This window comes from Macrobrachium rosenbergii, chromosome 23 (assembly GCF_040412425.1).
Source record: "Macrobrachium rosenbergii isolate ZJJX-2024 chromosome 23, ASM4041242v1, whole genome shotgun sequence".
NCBI classification, from domain to species: domain Eukaryota; kingdom Metazoa; phylum Arthropoda; class Malacostraca; order Decapoda; family Palaemonidae; genus Macrobrachium; species Macrobrachium rosenbergii.
The window spans coordinates 35,574,857-35,600,277 of NC_089763.1; the positions used below are offsets into that span (position 1 = coordinate 35,574,857).

Consider the following 25,421-nt stretch of genomic DNA (forward strand, 5'->3'; position numbering starts at 1 on the left):
TACTGTTTGGCGATTGTGGTTAGGTTAAGTACTCTTTGGTTCCTGTACATTACTTTAAATGGGCCATCCCATAAATTTCCAGTTTTGTAATTTTTGTTTTTTACACATGGTCTCTTAGAATCAATCGGAAAATTGTTTTTCACACGCATATTCGAGGTCAGCCAGCACCAAGATTCCTTTGTATGAACACACTTCTCTTAAATGATTTGGGAAGGGGTTGCATGATTTCCACCACGAAATAAAGTAAAGATTATCTGAAGTGTAAACGTAACACCTCCTCCAGGACTAGAATTTCACTCTCTTTGGGTGTGCATCAAGTACGATAGTACACACTCGTACTATCTGTTCAAATACAGGCTGAAAAGAATACTCATATCCAGGAGGTGACTTTTATTGGGATACCACAACATCATGTCGATGTTTGTCTGCGCCAATGTCCCCTTGTTCCATTTCAGCTGTCATCTTGGTCGTCGGGTACAAGGAGCTGTAAATTAGAAAATCAGTGGCTATTTTACTAAGTTCATGCGATGAAAAATAACTTTTCATGTGTGCATTCCTTTCAGTAGTTCCAAGTAACAACAGTAACATACAGCTGCTGTTTTAATTATTTCCAATAGAGAGATTATGGAAGAATTGTATGGTTAGGATACATTTTTCAGCTTGAAACCTCCATCCTTATTGGATGATAAATAATGTTGAAGCCATATATCAGTAATCCATATTACTGTACATCAAAACATCTAAAAGATATTTTTCACACTATGGTGTAATTCACTACTACATAACTAGAATCAAACAAATATGTTTGGCTAACAGTGATCATCTACTCCTTTAAAAAAAAAAAAAAAGTGAACAAAAATAAATGCTATTTCTACTACATACACTCAAAACACTACTTACCAAACGGAGGAAAGGTTTTTCTAATCCTGTATAAAGGAACAGGAATCAAGTTCTATAATCCTGAATCTCTGTACCTCATGCTGACTTGTCATGGTATTCTATCAAATGTAAGTTTAAAACCTTCATTTAAGTCTTTTAAAGCTCTGGCAGAGTATTGAGAAATTTTAGAAAAATACAGGCATATTCAAGAATGATGAGATGTTCTGAAAATTTTCTTGTGCGCCACAAAAAGTTCATAAAAACGTCGAAAAGGAAAACTATGATATTCCTGTAAAAAGCAGAGTATATTTCCAAGAGAATATAGTACTGTATTTTACGTATGAAAGTGCATTATCCAAAAATCCTATAACAGTGAATTTAATCAAAGTTTTGTGATTGAAAATTCTTGCTTTTATCGTAAAAAAATTTCCTACCTCGGTGACTACCATACTTTGTGATATAGAAGAAAATATATGAAAAATCTTAAAAAATATTTGTTGGAAGAATTACTGTGGATTGCCTGCAGAAGTCACTGTAGTAACTGTTAAAACATTGATTACCTGAGGTCAATTTCAGTGCTTTGGCTAAATAATTTTTCCTCCATCACCAACATATATCTATTTACAGTAGAATACAGTTCTGAGAAAAGCAGAGACTTTCCTGTTACCAAAACAGATTCTCTTGATGACAATCTTTTGCTAATATTTTGTTTCTTAAAATAGTTTACAATAGGATTTCTTCTTTCTACCCTAGCCAGTGAAGAGAACTGAAAGACTTGAAAAAGGTGACTGAGGGATGGCACTGATCAGTATCCACATGCTTCGTACCTCCAGACAAGTTACGTTGTGGTGAAATTAAGATTTAGTCAGGCAAATTTACATATTTGATGGTTGGTTTTGGGGAGAGGTAATACAATTGTGCAGAATTTATGATTGTTACTGTGCAAATATATAAATAAATTACTGGTGGCCCTTCCTTTTCAAAATAACTGCAATGACAATTCTAAGCAAGATTCAAGTTGCTAATTAATTTTTCAAACAGTTTATGAAACAATGATTAATCACAGATGGCAGTACTAGAACATGTACTGCCATCCTCATCTGCTAAATTGATACTGTACATGGATAAAAGGATAAAATGGTCATATCAGCTTGAAGAAGGGCAAGATTATATCAACACAGCAAAATTATCAATGGCCCCACCACTGTGCGAGTGCAACTGTAGAACTATAAAGTCTCGGAATTTGTAAAATTACTTTGAAGTGATTCATATCCTTGCACTGTGAGGAATATTCTTCAAAACCTAAAACCTGCAAGAGTCGAGTTTTAAAAACAAAAGTGCCATTTAATCTTAGAATTACTTTACAGCACTACATTTATAGCTGTAGTAATGTAGATTTAACCTATTTTCTAACTGGAACCTGAAACATACAAAGAAGCAACTCAAAACACTATTACGCACTGTTCTCGAGTGTTGGCAAGACAAAGCTGTGACGTTCTGTGTACCGTAATGACGGTAAAAAAAGCCAACAAAGATACTATAATAGTAAATGAACTGGTATTACTGAAAAATTCCAAGTGGAACAGTTTTCTCTTTGTCCACGTTCAGTTTACAAGTCTTGAATCGTTTGTTTCCTTCCCATGTTCAAGTGGGAATTACTTGAAAGACTATTTCAGGCACAAAGGGAAAGCTCCACCAGATGTTTCCCGCGTGTGCGCTTGGCAAGTCGAAGCATATCACTATAATGTAATATCACAAAGAAGGGCAACAGTAACCTTAAGTTTTCTTTGACGAGTCTTGCACTAAATTCCAGTATCATTTTGCACATTACTACACGAGGCACTAGTTTACAACAGTTAAGGGTTTAACTGCCAAAACCTAAGCATTGGCATAGTTTATGGAGGCAAGCTTAGAAATCTGATTACCATGGCAACCTTTAAAATGCAAGCTTTTCAACTGGTCAAGAATGCCCTAACACCATCACCAGATATCACTTTCTAAAAACGGTGACAGGGAGAGCTACAAGTGACAGTTTAGACTGACTGTTGATGCATTACCATCAGGCACACTACCTTAAAAGAAATGTTTATTTAAGGATTATGTAAACCACCACCAAGAGTTTTCAAATGCAGAGACGTGTAAAGCATCACAGATACAAATACATTACATTCAAACAAGATGTTGCAGATATGAGACGACCCTCGCCAATCTACTGATGCATGGTAGTACTTAATGTGTTCCCTTGTGATTGAATCAACACGGTGCGATACTACAGAAAGGTAGGAAACAAAAGGACTAGGTGATGACTTCGTTTTCTTTGGCTGCTGCGAGGAGCTCCGATGATGAGGATTCTTGCAGGCCATGCCAGGTACCACCGTGAAAGCCCATGGCTGAGCTCATCCGGGTGAGGATGGGAATGCCGTAATACTGCTGGACTACCGCTGCTACCACAATGAGCATCATCAACAGTGTGAGGATGGAGATTAGGATTAGACCTGAAAAGAGATTTTAAAATTATCAGAAGAGAAATTTTAAGATTTCAAGTTTTACACCAAATGGTAAATGTGGCTGGTTTTGAAGGGTGTCTGTCATTTAGTTAATGTTGTATCATTATTGTAAAAAATTCTAGGCAGCGATCAAACGTTTAGTTTCACTTTGGCATCTTGAAGTCTGGAATGTCATGCCATGACTACTGAATGGTTAATTTATTGTTTACAAACCTATTAGCTGTAGAATGGAGAATCCAGCAAAACATCCTTCATCTGGAAGGGCATATGGTGAAGTCTTGCTTGTATTAAGGAAGAAGACACCACCCACCCTGAAAGTACAGATAATTACTGTTTACAAAATAAAGTCAAAAGCACATCCAATTATCCCATTGCAACTGTACTTATAAAAACTATATAGAATAATAATGCCAAATCACAACACGGGAAGCATCAGATACTTGTGTAATTAGTATGGTAATTAAGATTATCTCAATTTGGGTACAGTAATCCCTATGAAGTAAGAATTTTATCCTTACAACATGATCATAGTAACTAGATAAATTATTAAAAAACACAAGTATATTTTGAAAAAAACATGATCATTAACAGCACATTTTTATAATCTTGCTCTTTAAATTGAAAATTTATACGACAGCAGAGTCGACTCGGAATATTAAACTTGCTTAGCATTCACCATAGTCCCCTTCAATGCTCTTTGAGAAAGTTGTCATCTTGCCTTTACTAACTGCTAACTAGAAGGATCACTTCAAAGGAAGCAGTATTGGAAGAAATGCACATTATGTTGCCGGAGAAAGCCAAAAGAAATTCTGACATCTGCTTAACGTAAACGTGAACAGAGGCAAATCTAATCTAAAAGGTATATCTGTACAGTTCTCTAGTATTTCAGCATTTAGGGTCTGTGCTTGTCATTTCAGATGTACGTATTTCATGCTAGTTCACAATGTATACTTGCTGAACAATAAAAATGGCTCCAAATTAAGTGGAGGTAACCCACAGCATTACAACACCAAGTTCACTTACTGTGGATTGACGTTGTAGCCCATGTACTGAACAGAGGATCCAGGCATGTAGCAGGGGCACGAGCCGTTGTTGAAATATGGCCAGGAATTACAGGGTCTGGCAAGAAACTTTGTAGTATACGTTGAGTACTGAATGCTCTCCGTGTATAATATATATGCCATTGCATGGTCACAACTGCTGCCCTCTGTAATGAATAGGAAATTTGTTTACTTCAGATTAAGTTTTTTATTTTTTTAGTCCTTCAGTCTGTTTGCTTCTTGACCCCTCAATGGATTATCCAGTTCTCTTGTCTATTTTTAACTTGTTTTGGATTCTACCCATATAGTGCATCCACAAGAGAGTGTGTAGTTTGGTTTATGTAATTTTATTTAGTGTTTTCCATTATACAGTACTACAATATTACTGTCCTTAATTAGCTTGGGTATCAAGTGTTCTGACTAAAATATGTTGAGTACTGTTTTAGCTTCATGCAGTTTGTATGTGTCCCCAGGTATGTTGGTATGTGCTATGTAGCAGGATTGTCTTTTCAATGAAGCAGCCAGTGAGGTTATAAAACACACTTCCTTATGATAACTAAGAAAGCCAAAAGAATCAAGGACCCTCTTGTAAAAGACTACAGATAGCTGGAATTGAAAGGGAAAATGTAAGCATACTACCTAAAGTTTCATGTAACAGTAGTTCTAATGCCATAGAAATAAAAAAAAAAAAACAGGATTTTATTTTGATATGATGATAAAGGAAGGTAAATAAATACACCCCAACATAAAGCCCCGTAGGGGGGCAGTGCCGTCAGTGCACCTCATGCGGCGCGCGGCATTACTGAAGGTTCTTTGCGGCGGCCTTAGGTCCTTAGCTGCAACCCCATTCGCTCCTTTCACTGCACCTCCTTTCATGTTCTCTTTCTTCCATCTTACTTTCCACCCTCTCCTAACAGTTGATTCATAGTGCAACTGCAAGGTTTTCCTCCTTTTACACCTGTCAAACCTTCTCCTGTCAATTTCCATTTCAGTGCTAAATGACCTCATAGGTCCCAGTGCTTGGCCTTTGTCCTAAATTGTATAGTATTCAATTCAGCCCCAACATAAAGAAACACTTAGCTCAGCAACTGGTTATTCTATCCCACTTGACTGTAGATGTACTGTAGACTGAAATATTGTATTTGGAAAAACTTTTCAAGCTTGTTCCCAATGTTGGCTTCTCAGTCTTCATTGTGACCCACTGCCATTATGTATTTCCCAAGTTATGTTTCATTATCAAAGCAATGACTTACGAGTAGCCTACCAGCCACAGACTCCTGCCCACAAAGGTGGTCAGTGGAGCTTGTATGACCAGTGTTTGGGTTTCATTTATGCAAACCCCCTACAATCCACATACCAAGTCATTTTGACAATAGATTCAAGATGAAAAATTATAATGGGAAAAGAAAAAAGCATGAAAATATGGAGAATACTACCTTTTGTGTGAAGGTCTCCATCTCCCCCTTCCTCACAGGCAGGTTGTCGTTGTCCGCCATTGGGCCAGAAATCCGCGTCTCCAATGTTTTCATCTATACCATAACAGTCCTACGGAACAATTAAAAATGATTTTGTCAGTAAGCCTAGGCCAGAACTGGCTTCTGCCTAAAACGCAACTAACCATTTGGGCTGTCAGCAATACTACCTCCTTGAGGTTCATGCAACAAAAATCGGCTTTCAATGTTTAACAGCAGAATTGGTTACAAGGAAGATGACATATCAGGTATGCTAAAGATCTATTCTGAGGGAAAACAAAAGAACACTCCATTTTTGCAGCATTGCTTTGTCCTTAGTTGCACAGTTTTCTGCCTTGTCCTGTCCTGGTGAGTCGTTTTCATTGATTTTTCCAACTTTACTGTCCAGTTCTCTTAAATTAGCATAGCTTAGCTTATTTGTTATTTTGTTTTATATTTTACTTTGTTACTTACCTTATTTGTTAGCTGTTATTCATCTTTCATAGTTTATACTTTAATTCCCAGTTTCCTTTTCTATCCTGGGCTGCTTTTCCTACTAGGGCCTTTCTCAGGCTTGTAGCAGTCTGCTTTTCCCATTAGGGTTGTAGCTTGGTTTTTAATAATAATAATAATAATGTTTCCATCTTGTTATAAGTATGATAGCCTGGAGATGTGACCAGTGCTTGGCCTTTGTCCTAAATTCTATAGTTTTCAATTCAACCCCAACATAAAGAAACACTTAGCTCACTAAACTAGGTCTTGGTTTGGTTGGTTGCTCCAAATCCAGAGAACCACACCTACCCTCACTTGCAGGCAGCTTTTGTGCAAGGACTAATGCTGGTACATGCATAAGGCCAACTTCATCCAAACCATCCAACCAGGTTGAACTACTTTGTAATAACGACTTACATTCCATTGATTTAGAATAGTTGTGCAGCCATGAGTGTGGATGACATCGACGAAAGACGCATCTGATTTGTCTAACCGTTCAGTGATGTCTGCTGCATGGAACATTAGGCCTGCCGGGTCCAAACCTGCAATTGAAAATATGATGATGTCAACAAAATCGGGTTGAAAAATATAACAGCGCAATGATCATTCAGTACAGTATCTTCTAAATCTCACAGTAGATGTGAGTGTGTAGTTTTCTTTTATGACAGCAATTTAATCTGAATGTTTTCCATTTGTCTTTACTTATTTGCAAGTATGTGCATTAATTGATTTTGGAAATTTGCCTAGAGTTACCCCCATAACAATTTACATTTGATGGGTAGCACTTAACCATCTTGTAAGTTGGGGTATCTGTACACTGTATAAAGAAATCAAGGAGCCCCAAAAACACCTTTGATGAGAATAGTTCCAAGGAACTACTCTCGTATCAGGTTTCCCTCAGTTTTGTAAACAGACATTCCATTTTCTGGAAGCATAATGAGCACTGAATGTGTGTTCAAGATGGGAAGTAATATTATAAAAAAAAATTAACAAAACCTACCCATAACCTGAGACTACACATGAGAAAAATTAAATGGTGTAGAGACAAAGCTATGAAAGGCTGCCCAGAATATATTCATAATCAGCCCAAAAATTGTTGTTGAACTCTTAAGTGATGACAGATTCCCTCTCCTCATGAATGTTACAGGTTAAATGATTCAGGAATTCTGAAGAAAGAAAGAAAATTCCTCCAGTCTGTTAGTGGGGGATACTAATGACTGATCATACCAGACAATCATTGAGTTAGTGCCCTCTAAATTATTGTACCTGTTATTCTGGACAGAGACCCATTCATTATCTTTCCCGTGAAGCCTACGATGTGGGCCCCTAAGGAATGACCAATGAGGTGGATCCTGTCTGTGGAGAGACCAGTGGCATCTCTGAGGTATATCAAAAGTTTGCTGATGTCATCACCAACGTCAGGGACCCTTTTCTGGATGACGAAGTAGCTTGCGGTATATGAGCCAGCAGACCAACTCACGCTAATGACATTGCAGTCTTCGCGGTTTAGCAGAGCTGTGTAAAATACAAGAAAGAAAACTTTTAGATGGGAGAATGATTGATGATTTTTGTGTGGGAATATATATGATAATTTAAACTGCATTAAAAGTCTGGGTGTCACTGGTCTACAGTACATTTCTTATATAGTACAGTACTGTATTTTAAACTTCCCATTCAGTAAGGACCCCAATGAGGGGTTATTACTGTAGAAAAGGGAATAAGTAAACTCAGGTTAAGGTTGACGTGTCACCTGGTGCTGGAGTATTATACAATACTAGATCTGAATGCAAGTAATGGTATCAGGAAAAAAAGTACATAATTTGTGGAGAGACAGGCAAAGTGATTACTTAAATTTGTCTGCAAATATTTTCAAGACCCTAATAAGTCTTGAGAAGTAATGTTTAAGGAAGTTTTAAAAGTGAGAATAAAGTACTGATTATGCTATTAGGGGAAAATATGAAATTCTATGCAAATCAAAATTTAGACATCACTGGGATACAGAACTCTACACTATTTATTAAATAAAGAAGTGGGTGATGACAGGGCTACAAAAAGTCTTAGACTTCCTAAATTGAATACTAATTTTACTACGAAAAAATTATTGCTAGATTTAAATACTAAATGTCATTTATATTTTGATATCAGGCTTTCCTTTAGGAATTAGAAGTAGCACAGGTGTGTAGGCTACAAGCTTATCGCCCTTCAATTAGAAAATAGGTTATATTGCAGCCAAAGTGCGAGATGTTGATCTTAAAGAGACTTTCAAAGCGGAACCTTCTGTTCTTAAAGTGGCAGGCCCATTGCCTATCATAGAGTTCAGCCTTATCATTTTTCTTCCCTTTCCTCAAAAAAAGTTTCATGTCATTATTGCTGAACAATTTGCCTTGGATTGACAGTCAGTGGAACCTTGCTGCATTTACTGATTGGTCCTTACGGTAATTTTAAAAGTTATATGAATGATTTGTGGCTTACTGAGCATTTTTGTCAAGGTTTTGTTCCTCAGGGAACATTTGAGACAAGGATTTAAAGCTGACTGAACATTGTATCCAATGTCTTGTAGCTCGCTAAAAATTTTACACAAGGTTTTGTCAGTTACTGAAAATCTTGGACAAGGTTTGGTTGCATACTGAACATTTCAACAAGATTTGTCATTTAGTGAACATTTTAAAACAATATCTTGTAGCACCTTGAACATTAAAGACAAGGTTCTGTAACTTGCAGAACATTTTAGACAGGCTTTGTAGCTTGCCGGGCAAGTCCATGGGACCTGGAAGTGATTGATGATGGTGTGGATGAGGAGCACAAAACAGGGCTCGCCACAGAAGAACTGCAGGACCTTAAGAGGGGGCAGCAACAGACAACAGCTGAGGATTTGTCTTCATACGAGGAGGAGGGAGGAAGGATGTCCCTGGATTCATTAACAAAGGACTCATTCCGTCAACGTACTGGTCACAAATTCTTACCGTCTTTGAGGTCTATGATCCAGGGGTCCATCCCAGAGCCCATGAAGCCATGGACAATGACATAGGTCTGTTGAGGGTAGAAGCGTGAGGCCGCAAGGGAGCGCTGTGATCCTATGACCAGGTTCCAGGGGCTGTTGCGGTGTTCTCTGGAAAGAAGAGAGCTCATGCATTGCGTATATGTGTCTTTTATAGTGTTCGGGCAATTTGCTGTACCTTTAACTAAATTCCTGGAATTACTGTGGTGTTCTGTGGTTACACTGTTATGTTTTTAGTCAGTTTGCTTTATTACAGTTGTCATTATAATCTAATTGCATTTGTTATACGTATTAACTTAATATCAGGTAAATTACACTTAAGTCTAGCTCTATTTGTATTTTTGTGGTATTAATTACTGACTAAACATTATGGAAATTTCATCGGTTATAGTTTTCTGTAATTATTTTTCACTGCATTAATTAGTAAGTTATCAAATTTACACCTTATTGGAATGCAATGGTTTTGTTAAGGATACTTAATCAATGACTAATTACACAAATGGAAATTTGATTAATTATCCAATTCACACATGAATTTCATGCTTTACATGTGTTTGCTGGACATGTCAATAGATCCTTACAACACAGAAGGATTGACTGATTACTTAATCTGGCATTGCAGCAACTATAATCATAGATACCAGAATAATATTTATGGCAAGATAGAGTTGGAAATGATACCATAAGGAAAATTATGAAAGTCCAGATGTAGATGAGATTATGATGAAAGGGAGGAGGTGGCTGGGACATATCCTTTTCACAACCCCTGGGAAAATGGTACAGTACGTGATAAGTGTCAGCTGGGCTCCTGTGGGCACCAGAAAAATTGTAGGACTAAGACCTACTGCTGGAGATTTTTGGAAGATCGAGTCGAGTTGAGCGGAGTTGAATATAGAATTTAGGCCAAAGGCCAAGCACTGGGACCGATAAGGTCATTCAGTGCTGAAACAGAAACTGATAGTAAGGCTTGAAAGGTGTAACAAGAGGAAAACCTCACGGTTGCACTATGAATCGGTTATTAGGAGAGGGTGGAAAGTAAGATGGAAGAAAAAGAATATGAAAGGAGGTAAAGTAAAGGGAATGAAAGGGGTTGCAGCTGGGGGCCGAAGGGACGCTGCAAAGAACCTTAAGTAATGTCTACAGTGTTTCGCGTGAGGTGCACTGACGGCACTAACCCACTACGGGGCTGTGGAAGATAGAAGAAAAAAATTTTTCCTTACCTGGACCAGTAGTGAAATTCAGTGACGTAGGTTAAAGGGACAAGAGTTTTTTCGCTCCTCACCAAAAGATTTACCAGACCTGAGGACAAAAACGAATTATTTTTATTATTAACAAAACATAAAATAATAAAACAATGAAATAAATGTACTGAATATTCCGGCTTATGCATGCCTATGTACGCAATAGACTAGACCCATACAGATTTTGTTATTTTTTTTCAGCGTTACTCTTGTGTTTCTTGTAGTTACTTTGCACATTCCTTACATAAACCAAATGTAATGATTTAGATTCAGTAACAATTACTAAATAAACAAAAGTATAACAGTAAAAATGAACAAATATGAAAACATGCCAGTCGTGCGGAACACCACGCTGCCTGCCGAACAATACCCGAATGTTATCTATGTACACCGTACGTGCTAAACTTTATTTTGCTTCTTTGAAACTGAAGTACAATGACAGAACGAAGTACAAGTACTACACAGGGTACAGAAGCATCGGCTGAAGCAACAACTAAAGACGCAAATGTTCATCAGTGACCACAACAAAGGTGGAGCGGAATAGTGTCAGGCAACATCCGGGGATTCTATAAATCCTCCCACTAACCCAATACGAGACACCATAAAAACACCATTTATGCTTCAGTAACTTAATATCCAGCGCTCTGATTCACATTCGATACATCCTCATGTGCAAAAATCTCTTTTGTAATTCTGAGTCATCTGCGGAGGTATTAAAGGGTCGGTAATAATAATATAATGCATTAAGCCGCAGGTGCGAAACCCACGCACCTGTACGGGAGGTATTGCGTAGGTTGAACTTAAAATTCGATATTAGATTTTATAGATGAAATATGACTTATCGAGGACACGCAGACTACACCTTTCGTTTTCATAACAGCAGTAAAAGTTTCATGAAATAATCTCTTTGGTTAAGATTGTTATTATGTTATCCATATTGAAAGAAAAGGCTAATATATTTTGTATTCAATGTGCTGCCATGGAAACTTTTCCCATTACTCATACGTCACACTTTACATTAGCTGTCATCGGCTAGAAATGAGTGAAAGAAGAGGCTAATACGTTAATCTGTGTTAAATTTGCTGCTAAGAATGTTTTCCTATTATTCATTCGTCACACTTTGCATTGGCCATCACTGGCTAGACATGACGTCACAATATGTCACGATTATCCTCACATTTGTTTGGCTGTCAAGAAGAAGAAGAAGAAGAAAAAGACGGCAGGTTGAATGTTTATCTTCGTAGTGTGTATGTGTGTCCGAAAACGTGGCTTATGTTATCTTCTTCGTCCCAAGGAATTACTACACATTGCAACGACATGACTGATTGATGGCACGATAAAGGAAGAACTGAAGATTAAAATGTAATAACGCGAATGAAGCCGAGACGTGTAGCTTTGAGAAGTGGCGGAGATTGGAGAATGAAACTGAAATCAAGCCTATGCTTTCAAGATGAACTCCTTTTCAACTTGTAGTGAAAGAAAGTAGTGAAAAACGCATGTGAATGCATTCGTTATAAATGCCGGCATTACTTGTCCTGTCCTCCAAAAGATGGCCAGCGGTGAGTGGCTGGGTAAGTCTAGGCCTACGACAGTAAATGAAACTTTTCGACCATTGTCAATACGTATAGGCCCTTAAGAGCCTTGCGGATGCTTGAAATCAAGTTCTTGAGCTACAAAACGATTAATTGTAAGTACGAATCCATCATTTTTTAAAAATTTCTTACTAATGGGGTCAATAAAAAATCGTTTTTGGAAATTAGTATGTCGATTAAACAGTTGCTACAGGTAATTTGTAAATACTATGCATAATTTCATAATTCATTCACCTGGGATTTATTGCTTTTGATTTGCATTCATTCTTCTCTATGCAGCAGCTTCCTTCATTTGAGAACCCCCCCCTTTTTTTTTCCAGCGGTGATTTTACTTTTCACTGTGAAAATTCGGAAAGATTCCCCATGGGCTATTATTTGATAAATCTGAACAGCCCTTATCTAGATTATTTCGTGGAGTTGTAAATTATAAATGTTTACGTAAAGTGGGAAATAAATGTTATTTAGGAGCTTAACGAACATACCGAAGAGCAGATATTAACCTATTATTATTATTATTATTATTATTATTATTATTATTATTATTATTATTATTATTATTATATTTGTAAAATTAGGAAAAAGACCTTCTTTAATGCAGGCTTTGTTAAACAGAATGGCAGTTTCAACAGCATTTATTTTATATAGTAAACGTTCAGTTCGCCTTATCAGTTGCTTTTCTTGTGCTGGAATGGTTACAAGCAATTGACCAGTATTCATTTCCGGTGGTATAGCGATGTGTAGGAGGTAGCTCTTGTTTACTATATAAAATAAATGCTGTTGAAACTGCCATAATGTTTAACAAAACCGGTATTATTATTATTATTATTATTATTATTATTATTATTATTATTATTATTATTATTATTATTATTATTATTATTTAAGATCCGTCACATTCATTAGATAAAAAAAATGTAAGCATAAGGGGTTGGTCTCGTGTCTCCGAATCCCCTGTTACTTGATAGAGGACTTTTTTTTTTTCAAGGGTTAGCTTAGCCTAACACTCTCAGGAGAAACAGTGGCTGCATTCGATTTAAAATATAATATATACGGTAGGTAGTTTATAATAATTAATTTCCTTTCTAATAAAAATCGTAGGCTAATACATCTACTGCTTGTCAAAAGATTTTTCCAAAGAATTACCAGTTGCACAAACTAACGTTTTTGCTGCACTCGAAAGCTGAAAACCATTTTGATGCGTACTCTCTCTCTCTCTCTCTCTCTCTCTCTCTCTCTCTCTCTCTCTCTCTCTCTCTCTCTCTCTCTCTCTCTCTCTCTCTCTCCAATGTCTTTGCCTAGAGCCTGAAAACTATGCTCTTATCATTATTTAAATAACATATCAGCACAATTATTTACGATAATTGCAACTCAGAAAAAACACAAGTAAAAGACAAACGTTGCAACACAGGACAATATTTGCAATAAACCAAAGAGATAAAGCATTTGATAACTGTGTAATCAACGATTAGGCATGTGTTTTAACCTTGTTATTTGAGCAATGACACTTTCAAACATATCCCTAATACTTTTCAGTTTACGTAACGTATATGAATTAAAAAAAAAACAATGGCGCATGATAAAAACTACATACTTTTAAAACACGCTCTAGCATAGCCAGCGTTTTACTTTGTTTGCTGTTACGGGGACCAAAATGTATGATCAAATTAAATACCGGATTTAACCACGTACAGTATTAATTCGTCGACTTTAGTAGGACTATATATTTTTAATTTCAAAACATATTAATCACGATCGGATGACTGCACAACTCATTCACAAACAAGCCTTCTTCCAATTTGATATATCCCTTAGGCCTATGCAATTTTATTTTAAGTCGATAATGGCATATCACAGAAGCATATCGCCATCTAATCAACATTGTGTTACACATTGAACATGTGGCCAGGTCTCAGTTTAATGGATTCGTAGGCCTATACACTGCTATTTCATAACACAGTGTCTGAATTACACCGTAGTTTCCTTTCCTTTCTTCCTTAAGCCCATGCCATCTTGGTTATTTAATGCGGGAGAGTGGAGCCAAAGTCACGATTTCAATAAACCAAGAATTTCGCTGCTTGCTGGGAGGGAAGAAATTCTTCATGATTCATATTCTGTTAATTTGACATAATGTTTTGCAAACTTTTCTTTTTGCTGGCAGTTACTTTTATATTACCTCCACATGCATAAGTAGGATATTCACGCATGAAAACACCCATACTTAGGCCTACTTGTACGTCAAGCCAACTACACTCAGTAATACAGAAAATAATGTGCGTATTAGGAAAATTATTAGTCACAGCTAGGCTGCAGGTGTAAGGATACTGGTTTTTTTTTTTTTTTTTTGTTCTTATGACAACAACAACTTTCCTGTACCGAAGCTGATTCGCTTATCATGTGTTCATTGTTTACACCAGAACTTCAAACTTCTGCGTAGTGTACGAATGGGTTAATATAGTGAATTTCTCTGCGCAGGTATTATATGAGTATGGTAGTGACCAGGTGTTGTTTTTATCTATGGACCCCCTTCCCACATCCCCCTCCACCCCGTCAGAGAAACGGCTTCTTCATGTTTAATAATTCTAATAAGCCAAAGCTGCATCGCTGTTCGTTCAGGCGAAGCCGTTTGGACATTGAGGAATTATAATCCGGCTAAAGTCGAACAAAACACGATCACGCCTTCAAGTGTTTCTCTCCTGTGATCTGATCAGAAAGTGCTACAAGTGTTCTTCACCGCTTTGGTCAGTTCTGGCACCAAATACTTCCCCTCCCGGAAAGAGAGAGAGAGAGGTTCGGTAGCGGGTGGGGAGGGAATTAAAGCAAGTCTCCATAACGTACTGTAGGAAACTGGTGTCATCTCCCCACTACAACAGAAGAAGAAGAAGAAGAAGCCGAAATTCTACCCTAGGATTAAATGTTGCTTTAAAGTAGGTATCTGGTTAAACCACTTAACAAAGGCTGCTCTCTCTCTCTCTCTCTCTCTCTCTCTCTCTCTCTCTCTCTCTCTCTCTCTCTCTCTCTCTCTCTCTGGAGTTTTTTCTGGCCTCGTAGCTTGGTGGTAGCGCGTCCAGCTCTCAACTGGATGCCTCTATTAAACTATGCAGTGCGTCATACCCAATAACTGTCAGCCTCCTATTGTGGATCGCAAATAGGGTGGAGAGAGAGAGAGAGAGAGAGAGAGAGAGAGAGAGAGAGAGAGAGAGAGAATCATCTCTCACGGACGCGAGCACACTCAAGTTTCAAGCTGTTATAGCCTTTTTTTTTCTTTTTTTGGTCTTCTGAAGTATTTTTGTGCCATAATTTGTTTATATCAGAACCCTAAACTTATAAATTTCAAACATCTCAGTATTATAAACCTGAATGAAGAAGTTCTGACTATCACCACACTGCAATACAAAGAGTAACGCATTACAGTACATTAAGTGAGCCTAATGCCTCCAGTCCTCTCACAGAATCTCATAAATGTGACAGCTCACACTACTTTGCCGTCACTTTCTCCAATTTGTTCTCGTCTGCTGCTCATTCCTTATTCTTTCGAAATGCTTCTTTCTCAAGCACTCTCGCGTGACGAACGCTGACTAACATATAAATGTAACATGAAGTATGCAACTAATATAACATTGGATGACAAGGAAATATGACATTAGGCAACTAACAGATATTACGATGGCTAGCTAATAATTGTAGGATTGACTAGCAAAATAATGGAAGGAAGTTAATGTAGCTTTGGCAAATAATTTAATTTATGAGATTCATGGAGCGTTATCTAATAAACAACTAGAGCACTGGCTAAAAATAAACATAAAACTGTCTAGCAAATAAATACGATAACGGCTAACCAATACACAACGCATTATTTAACAAATAAATCCAACGTTATCTAACAAATGCGCATAGCACTGTTCAACAGGTAAAGAAACATTGCTTATATATATATATATATATATATATATATATATATATATATATATATATATATATATATATATATATATATATATAGCACTGTACGACAAATAATCTAACAGGGATTAACAAAGAAATTTAAACAATGCGGCGGTAAAGAAATACAAAGAATCGTCTTCTCGCAAGTATTGTATGATGTCAGTATATTTGCCCTTATGAGAGTTACTCGAGACCCAGTTCTTGAAGGAAATAGGCTGACCTCTCTCTCTCTCTCTCTCTCTCTCTCTCTCTCTCTCTCTCTCAGAGCTCAGAGCTGGGTATTAAGTCAATTACTCTATTCTTGGTGTCCCTTTGTCATGCAATGTACGTTGGCGCTGACACATGTCGGAATTTCAGATATTCCGACAGAGCAGATCAGAACTGAAATGACATTCCTCAGTCATCGAGAAAATCCACTTAGGCCTATATCCATAGTAGGTCAGACTAGGCTTATATGAATAATAAATCAGACTTTTAAACTCATTTTTGATAGCACAGGACAAAGACTTAAAAACATAAAACTCGAGGAAATGAGTAAGCGGTTAAATACATAAGTTAGCCATATACAACACGGAAAAAATAATTATACTTAAGGTTAGGGTAAATGAGGATGTATTTTAATAGTACGCGGAAATATGGCGATATAGTAGCGTGATATCTGGCATAAAATAGATAATTTCTTTATCGAAGGTGTTTTAAAATATATGAAGTATGCTAGATACGAAGGAACGTATTCAATAAAAAAAAAAATAAATAAATGAAGCTAACTCGCTTAAGGGCTAACGAAAAATAGTTTAATTTGCAATAAATTTATTATTTTGACTTTTCTGTATCGGTTCGTTTCTAATACAGGTATCAGTTGATATTTCTCCGAAGAAATATATCTTTTGATGTCGATGCTCACATCACTATTATTAACAGCTCGTTAGTCAAAGGGGAATATGGAGTGAAGTGATAATTTTTGTCATGCATGTTTTCGTGAAGAGTAGAGTTGGTGACAAATGTCAGAACTTTTTTTTTTCTTTTCTTTGTAAATAAAGGCGTGTTTTTGGTTCGGTGTACTGGATAGTGTATTTACAAAATAGAATGCAGTACATAGACACACAATCTCGTTAAATCACACACACGCTGATATAAATAAATAAATAATATAATATATATATATATATATATATATATATATATATATATATATATATATATATATATATATATATATATATATATATATATATATATATTAAATTAAACCAAGCAATTTACACATTTGTTTGTGTAAAGAGAGAGAGAGAGAGAGAGAGAGAGAGAGAGAGAGAGAGAGAGAGAGAGAGAGAGAGAATATTATTCACACTAATGTGTTTTTCTCCCACGCCCCTCGAAACCTGTCCATCGGGTTAAAACACCAACTTACTTGGATGAAAGATGAGAACGCCGACCAGCACGGCCAAACCGGCCAAGAGGGCGCGGGGTGAGAGAGACCAGGAGGGCTCCATCTCTTCCTCTGGCTCTCCCTCGACTACTGGCGGCGGTGGTGGTGGTGGTGGTGGTAGTGGTGGTGGTGTTGGCAGGCCATCGCTCGGGTCAGCTGGTGAGGGCGAAGTGTGAAGGGCATCATTGTTAGGTTTTTCGGTCATAGGACGGCCATAAGTGTATCACTTGGTTGCTCCTTTTGGGGTTTTCTCCTGGTTCCTTTCCACATAGATCAGGCAATCCTGAAGAAGGAGGAGGAGTGTATTAATAGATGCGTAGGCCTATAGGCCTACTGTTGCTGGCATCGATCTATTACGCATTTAGGTTTAATTCCCGTTACCTAATCAAAACTTGAAGGCGTTATAATGCCCTGTAAGACGAATGTCGCCACAACCCTCCTCTTCACTGAAAATGCAAACAGAAAGCTTATGGGCTTTCGAAACGGACAAACACACAAACTCAAGCACCCACCAATGAGTCAACAACACTATGACTTGCACTTCGTCAGGCTCCAGGCTCCATTTCGAAACGCTGAAGTCGTTATTGATAAAAATATATACAAAAATCGGAGGACATAGACAGGATCGCAGAAGCACGCTGTATACCACTGCCACTGGCTGCCGCTACAGTCACACTACGGCCTTTAAACATCCCGAATACAAAACACTAGCCACACACACACACGCACACATACACGCATATATGTACATACACACATACACACTCACACGCTCGCTCTCGACATCTGGGAAAGCTGCCAGCCCAACTTGCCAAGCTCGGCGAACACGCTTTTTCCTCGCGGTTGGTATGGCACTTATTACCTAAGAGGCAACAAAATGACCCTTCCTATTGCCAAGAGAAGTAACTGTTCTTAGTTTACGTTTCGTGTTACGCACTTCTCTTCCGCTTTTCACTGAGCAGAAGGGCAGTGTTTATTGTGAAAACGGCGTGATTACTCGTCATACCTCAGCCACGCTGCCCCACGCACATCGGACATGCTCAGATCACCTAGAATTATTGGCCATCTTCGCATCAGCTGCTATACGAATTTGGGTCGCCCTTTAGTGTAAAAAGGCCACCTCCCATGCACACAGATGCGAAGCACGCCATTGCTGACAATGCAAACGTTAAAGCTGCTTGTTTCCTACGAAAGGGATCAGATTCGACGGATTGCGGGTCCGAGCGCCCACGCAATCACGGTTTTCAACGATCGCATTATTCACGCACACACTTATACAGTCACTCGATTCCCTACGACTTACTTATTCTGTTAAGCATGCAGCGGCGGAAGGCCGTACTGCTTACATCACACTGCCAGCAAATACTGAATGCAGAACATAACAACATCCGTGAAGTGAGCAAGTGACGCACCTTTCTTGTGGCGAAACTTATGAGAACCCATCCCTCACCCCCATCCAACCCCCTCCCATTATTCCCCCCATCCCACAACGTCACTCCCAATCCATCAGCTGTATCGTAGACCTCATGAGAACCTCATTAGCTATACTGTATGGGGAGTTCTCTATGTCATGAAAGGAAAAATTTCTTCAGTAGTTTGGGGTTTTGCGCAGTTTATGATTTTCTTAAGCAACTTGAAGAAGAAGAAAGTTACGTCAAAAAGCTATCATTAAAATAAAATCCTTGGCAATGATCCTGCAAAGTACGCTTATTTCTGTTGTTGTTTAGTGGACTGGGCCAAGCAAGATTCAAATGAAAAACACGTTGCCAGCCATTTCAGAATGCCAAACACTTTCAACTTTGCTTGTGCGGCGCAGTAGCCAATACTTGAAAAGATTTTGCGGAAATTTGAAGATCAGACAACCTTTATTCCTCACAGACAACTGAACGAGCCTCTGATACATCTATTTCGATTGATTTTTCATCGTGACTCAGCGGGTTTCTTTGTGCCTGTGTCGAGTTTTCTGCACTTGCACGTGCCTGTGCGTATGAGTCATCCCGCCCTTGCAGAGAATTCGCTCTTCCTCTTGCAGGGCCGGCGGCAGACAAGTAGTCGGCCTGGCAGCGGGACCGGACGCGGGCTATTGATCCAGCCACGCCTCCGTCCGAATTCTTGTCCTGCTTCGTAGGCTATATACACCTCGTCCTTAAGGTTCCCCCATAGCTTTAATTTATGGGAAATGATGTCATAAATAGTCATTAACTCATTGCAGTCCTTCCTTGACGTTCTGAGTTACGAGATAGGTCGTGGGTGATGGCAAGAATCCATCTCCAGGCGTCATGAACTTCCTCCGTAGCCAGGTCCTCCGAAGGACTTCAATGATATGCCATCAGTGGTCAGATGAGATAGCATTTTTCTAGTTCTTACATTGCCTCCATGATGGTACTCCTTCTTTTCTTTGTTAAAAGAAACTGATGCGTATTTTTTTTATGCCATCTCTTTCTTGGCTATATTAGTTATTTGTTATGTTACCGAGACAAAATTAAGCACAACAATGCAGAAGCTGTTGAGATCTTTTGCTGTGCCCGCTATATTTAATTTAGAAATCCTAAATTAAAAGTGACACATATGCTTTTTATAGTTTAACTATGGGAAGTAACCTCAGTTGTGTGCGTTGAATTGTGTCATTGGCTGATTTATTGTGTCGAGTATGTGGCGGCGCCACTGTATTGGTCATCGATATTGTGTGTGTGTTTGTGTGTTTGTGTGTGTGTGAGAGAGAGAGAGAGAGAGAGAGAGAGAGAGAGAGAGAGAGAGAGAGAAACCTAGTAATCTAATATGAAATTTTAATGCTAGGCGGGCCGTCTAACTGCGCATGCTCTGAAAATCACACCGCACTTACCATCTTGTGTTTTTGCACGCATTTAAATCAAGTACACAGGCTCTAATAAATTGTTTACATCAGTCAGACAAAGGATATCAATATGTTAATGAATTCAGTTTGCTACCGTGAGAGAATTCATTTAATATCGGCCACTTATGAGTCTTGTTTAGCCTCACCGCAGGAGAAGCAACAGAACTAGCTAGAAAAAGCAGACGGAGGAAGGGAATTCCAAAGCTTAGCAGTAGAGGGGAAAAAAGTAGCCGTTGAACTATGTACTCTTCTAGAGGAGTACCGATTACCGCCGATTTAATTTGGGAAGCGGTTGCCTGACGGAAGAAGGCCGAAATTCTATTAATTTATGATGCTTTATAGTTGACATTTATAATTCAGAATCTATAAGTATAAGGTCATTTATTTTGTAAATCTTCATTTATTTTGCGAAGTATTCCAGTGAATTTTTAAGGTCTGCCATATAACTATTAGTTTTTAACGAAGGTTAAGGACAGCACGAGCAAAATGAAAATATATTAAACCTGGAATATATATTTGAAACCGCAAGAAACTTCTTGTGTTTTTAAAAGAGCAAAGTTTGGTCTCTCACGTTCTCCTAAAACTCGGGGACATTGCCGAAAAATTGACCTAAACTGGCTAAATGTGGGGTCATGTTTTGCAAGAAAATTTATCATTGCGACTTACATTTCTTTTTATAGGCCTGTATTTGAAAGCTCATCAGGACTAGGATAATTGAGGTTAATTATTAGCTTGTAAGGAAGGACCAGTGCCCTATATATATATATATATATATATATATATATATATATATATATATATATATATATATATATATATCGAATGAAAAGATGAAAATTCAGCGATCGACTTGTATCGTGGGCAATATTTTACCCTATAATTAAAAAAACACAATACAAAACTCTGAATAATAACAATTTTCTCATGTGCAGCCCGAGTCCTGATATAGGCCTACAAAGAGTTCTATACACACTGCTTTGTCAGCTGCTTGTTCAACAGAGATACCTGACAGTTGTTTAAAATACAGGAAATAGCATGTAAATAAACAGTCCAGAAGTCTCTCTCTCTCTCTCTCTCTCTCTCTCTCTTTCTCTCTCTCTCTCTCTCTCTCTCTCTCTCTCTCTCTCTATATATATATATATATATATATATATATATATATATATATATATATATATATATATATATATATATATATATTTACATACATACATACATTCACACACATATTCTTGTGACTCGCCCTGGCACTGGTCCTTCCTTACAATCTAACAATTAACCTCAATTATCCTAGTCCTGATGAGCTTTCAAATACAGGTCTATAAAAAGAAATTTAAGTCGCAATGGTAAATTTTCTTGCAAAACATGACCCCACATTTAGCCAGTTTAGGTCAATTATTCGGCAACATCCCCGAGTTTTAGGAGAACGTGAGAGACCAAACTTCGCTCTTTTAAAAACACGAGCAGTTTCTTGCGGTTTCAAATATATATTCCAGGTTTAATATATTTTCATTTTGCTTGGGCTCTCCTTATACTTCATTAAAAACTAATAGTTATATGGCAGACCTTAAAAATTCACTGGAATGTTTCGCAAAATAAATGAAGATTTACAAAATAAATGACCTTATACTTATAGATTCTGAATTATAAATTTCAACTATAAAGCCTCATAAACCAATAGAATTTCAGCCTTCTTCCGTCAGGCAGCCGCTTCCCAAATTGAATCGGCGGTAATCGGTACTTCTCTAGAAGAGTACATATGTGACTGCGAAATATTGCCTGAGGAGAGAGACGGTTTGGTCTCTGAAATATAGCCTTTATTTTCCACATTTTGGCGCTTTTATGGGCTCTTATATATATATATATATATATATATATATATATATATATATATATATATATATATATATATATATATATATATATATATAAGGTATATAAGGTTTATATTTACTGATTTTCGAGTCATAAACTTTATCTTTTACCTTGTGACAGTCGTTACCTTTTCTGTTGTAGAAATTCGTGTTGGTATTGAATAGGTATTGATGGTTTTATCAAGTTGACAGGTGATGAAAATTTCCATCAAGAGTAGAAATTTGTGATGCACTCAGGGAGATACTTATGAAAATCTACGGGAACAGCACGCCACTCTTCACACGTCGTGATGGTCGAACACAAACAATGATATAATAATAATAATAATAATAATAATAATAATAATAATAATAATAATAATAATAATAATAATAATAAAACTGACCTTTAAGTTTTTAAAAGTAATTCAGAAAGACGAAAACAAATCTAAACATAAGCCAGACATTGGGATATTAGATATTTATACCACCATTTTCCATTCTTTTTTTTTTCGTAGACTTCTTAGAACGTCATTGTCTCCCACCAAGTTGTTTATCCAAGTTTTGTTCTGTCATCTGCACACCAACACGAATGACTGAGGTCAGTGACTTTGCCAGTCCCAGTGTTCGTTGACCCCTTGTATAACGTTTTTGTAGCTTCCATCTTGGGGTTTCAAGAACTCGAGTATGGGGAAAGTGAGTTCATTTCAGGGTAGGCTTCAACGATGAGGTTGGAATAACCCAAGGCACTTAGGCATCAGTATAATAAATCTTATGGAAGATGGATCAAGTTTATGAAGGCAGCAAACAGGAAAGTTTCTGATAAGTGTCAGAATTACAATCACTTTTGATGTGACAGAGATTAAGCTTATAGCAGTATTGGCCAAGAAAACTAACGTTTTAAAGAGTTTTTGTATATGGCCCGAAGATCAATTAAAACTTGGCAAAATTACTGTTTAGTACTGCGTGCTGTTTGTGGAAGCGAAGGTAAAAGTTGGTCAGATCTCATAAGCTAAGTTAGGTAGGGTATTCTAGTTTAGATTTTTTTTCTATTGTTGCAGAATATCATTAAAATCAAAATGGTTGCATTTTGTTTCGCTACAGTTACTTTTGCCGTAGTGACTTGTAACTAGGTTATGGAAAACTTCTCTTTGTCCTCCTGCAGATTTGCTATGTTATACCAATTATATATATATATATATTATATATATATATATATATATATATATATATATATATTTTTTTTTTTTTTTGTTATACAAAAATATATATGAGACCGCCCCCTGCCCCCGCCCCATATTTTTTTTTTTTTTTTTTCAAACCTCCGCCATAGATGGTCCCTTATCTTTAAAAGCCTCATTCATATCACTCTGAAAATCTAACTACCTGTTACCAGTCACCGGTCAAACCTTTGGTCAAATTATCTTTAAAATCCAGACGTAACTTTCTGCTTAATCCTGCAGACAAACAGGCAAACACAGAGAGAAACAAGCATGCATGCACAAGAAACACGGGGCCAAAAGCATAAACTATTCGGAGATAAGTATTTTCAACAAAACTTTTGTTTTTCACCAAGAGTGTTGTTTTATTTCGGCTCCAAAACTATTAGCTTGCAGTCACAGAGATACCGTTTGTCAGTCAAGAACTCGAGAATGAACCGTTCATTTAGTCCCTCATAACCTTCGCTTCTAGTATTTATAAATTTCTACCTTACCCTGTACAGCATTCGTTTTATTTATTTATTTATTTTTTAGAGGAGGTAACGCAATCACTTTTTTTTTTATTGACGGAGGTAGATTTGCGAGTCATCCTGACAAAGGTACATTTACGAGTGCATGTCCGTACTGTCTCGTCACAAAGGAAGCCTAGATAAGTCTCCGCTCAGTAAACAGATGACTAAACCGGCAGATGAGATGCACCTACTCCATTGTTTTGCGTTTTGCTTGCTTGCCCGGGATGGGGGTTGTTGGGGGGGGGAGGGGGCACGGTACCAGACCAGATCAGCCTTGTGGCACTTTTTGTTGCCCAAGTCTCTGACGACTAGATTTTCCTGGATATTAATATTTCTAGTATAGGGGATGGCTGCCTAAGTTGAGTATATCTTAGTTTAACCAGACCACTGAGCTGATTAACAGCTCTCCTAGGGCTGGCCCGAAGGATTAAATTTATTTTACGTGGCTAAGAACCAACTGGGTACCTAGCAACGGGACCTACAGCTTATTGTGGAATCTGAACCACATAATGACGAGAAATGAATTTCTATCACCATAGATAAATTCCTCTAATTCTTCACTGGCCGGTCGGAGAGTCGAACGCTGGGCCAACAGCGTGCTAGCCGAGAGCTCTACCTACCCCTCCAATGAAGAACTGATGGCTGCCTAGAAAAGAATAGATGATAGTCAATGCCACATTCATATTTAAACGAGGAATTTGGATGGACCTCATCTATGAGAAAGTGCCATAACAATGCAGCTTCATAAACCTATAAAAACGCTCATAAGCATCACCTTGAACTCCCCTATACATACTGCACCACTCACCTCAGTCTTGCATGAACAGTCATGCTTTCTAGATATTGAGGCCCCTCCTTTCTAATACCTCTTAAGGTCCATCTATCCATCAGTTTCTTGGTCTTCCTCTCTCCCTTCTTTCAAACATTTCCAAATCATACAGGCTCTCCACCAGCCTATCATCCATTTTCTCCACATGATTGAACCATCTCAAAATACTCTTGTCCATCTTTTCATGTATATTACCCATTTACCAAGTCTTCTGTGTATCTCCACAAACACTATGTACAACATTTATTTCTACAGCTTGCACCTTCTTTCATTCATATTCAACATCCACACTTCAGTGCCATAAAGGAGAGTTTGTTCATCAATGCCTTCATACATTCCAACTATATATATATATATATATATATATATATATATATATATATATATATATATATATATATATATGTATGTATGTATGACTGAAATATTTTCTGTTAAAACAGAATTCCATCAAATATAAGGGAGCCCATAGAAACGCCAAAATGTGGAAAATAAAGGCTATATTTTAGAGACCAAACTGTCTTTCTCCTCAGGCAAATATATATATATACACATACAGTATATATATGTGTATATATATAT

General features: G+C 37.5%; 1 protein-coding gene across 11 annotated transcripts; it reads right to left on the reverse strand.

The window, feature by feature from the left end:
- Nucleotides 1-377: 377 nt before the first annotated feature.
- LOC136851495 (lipase member H-like) lies at nucleotides 378-19,007 on the reverse strand. 11 transcript variants are annotated; one of them, XR_010856893.1, is made up of 11 exons: nucleotides 18,984-19,007; nucleotides 17,554-17,854; nucleotides 10,588-10,666; nucleotides 9,333-9,478; nucleotides 7,636-7,884; nucleotides 6,787-6,911; nucleotides 5,863-5,971; nucleotides 4,410-4,593; nucleotides 3,600-3,697; nucleotides 3,047-3,374; nucleotides 378-484 (listed from the first exon to the last, which is right to left on the reverse strand). XR_010856893.1 is itself a non-coding variant. In XM_067125624.1 (11 exons), the coding sequence occupies exons 2-11, from the start codon at nucleotides 17,774-17,776 to the stop codon at nucleotides 452-454; spliced, it is 1,434 nt and encodes a 477-aa protein (XP_066981725.1). In that variant the 5' UTR covers nucleotides 17,777-17,854; nucleotides 18,875-18,993; the 3' UTR covers nucleotides 378-451. The 11 variants fall into 11 exon arrangements, 6 of the variants coding, with proteins under 6 accessions (XP_066981725.1, XP_066981726.1, XP_066981727.1 ...); XR_010856890.1 differs by having other exon boundaries at nucleotides 18,875-18,993; XR_010856892.1 differs by having other exon boundaries at nucleotides 18,918-18,985.
- Nucleotides 19,008-25,421: the final 6,414 nt, after the last annotated feature.

Coding starts and splice junctions, on each gene's coding strand:
- LOC136851495 (XM_067125624.1), bottom strand. CDS start 17,776: ATGACCGAAAAACCTAACAATGATGCCCTTCACACTTCGCCCTCACCA. Junction 9,479..10,587: donor GAATTTCACTACTGGTCCAG/GTAAGGAAAAAT, acceptor TCTTCTTTCCAG/AGAACACCGCAACAGCCCCT. Junction 3,375..3,599: donor CTCCATTCTACAGCTAATAG/GTTTGTAAACAA, acceptor ATCTCTTTTCAG/GTCTAATCCTAATCTCCATC.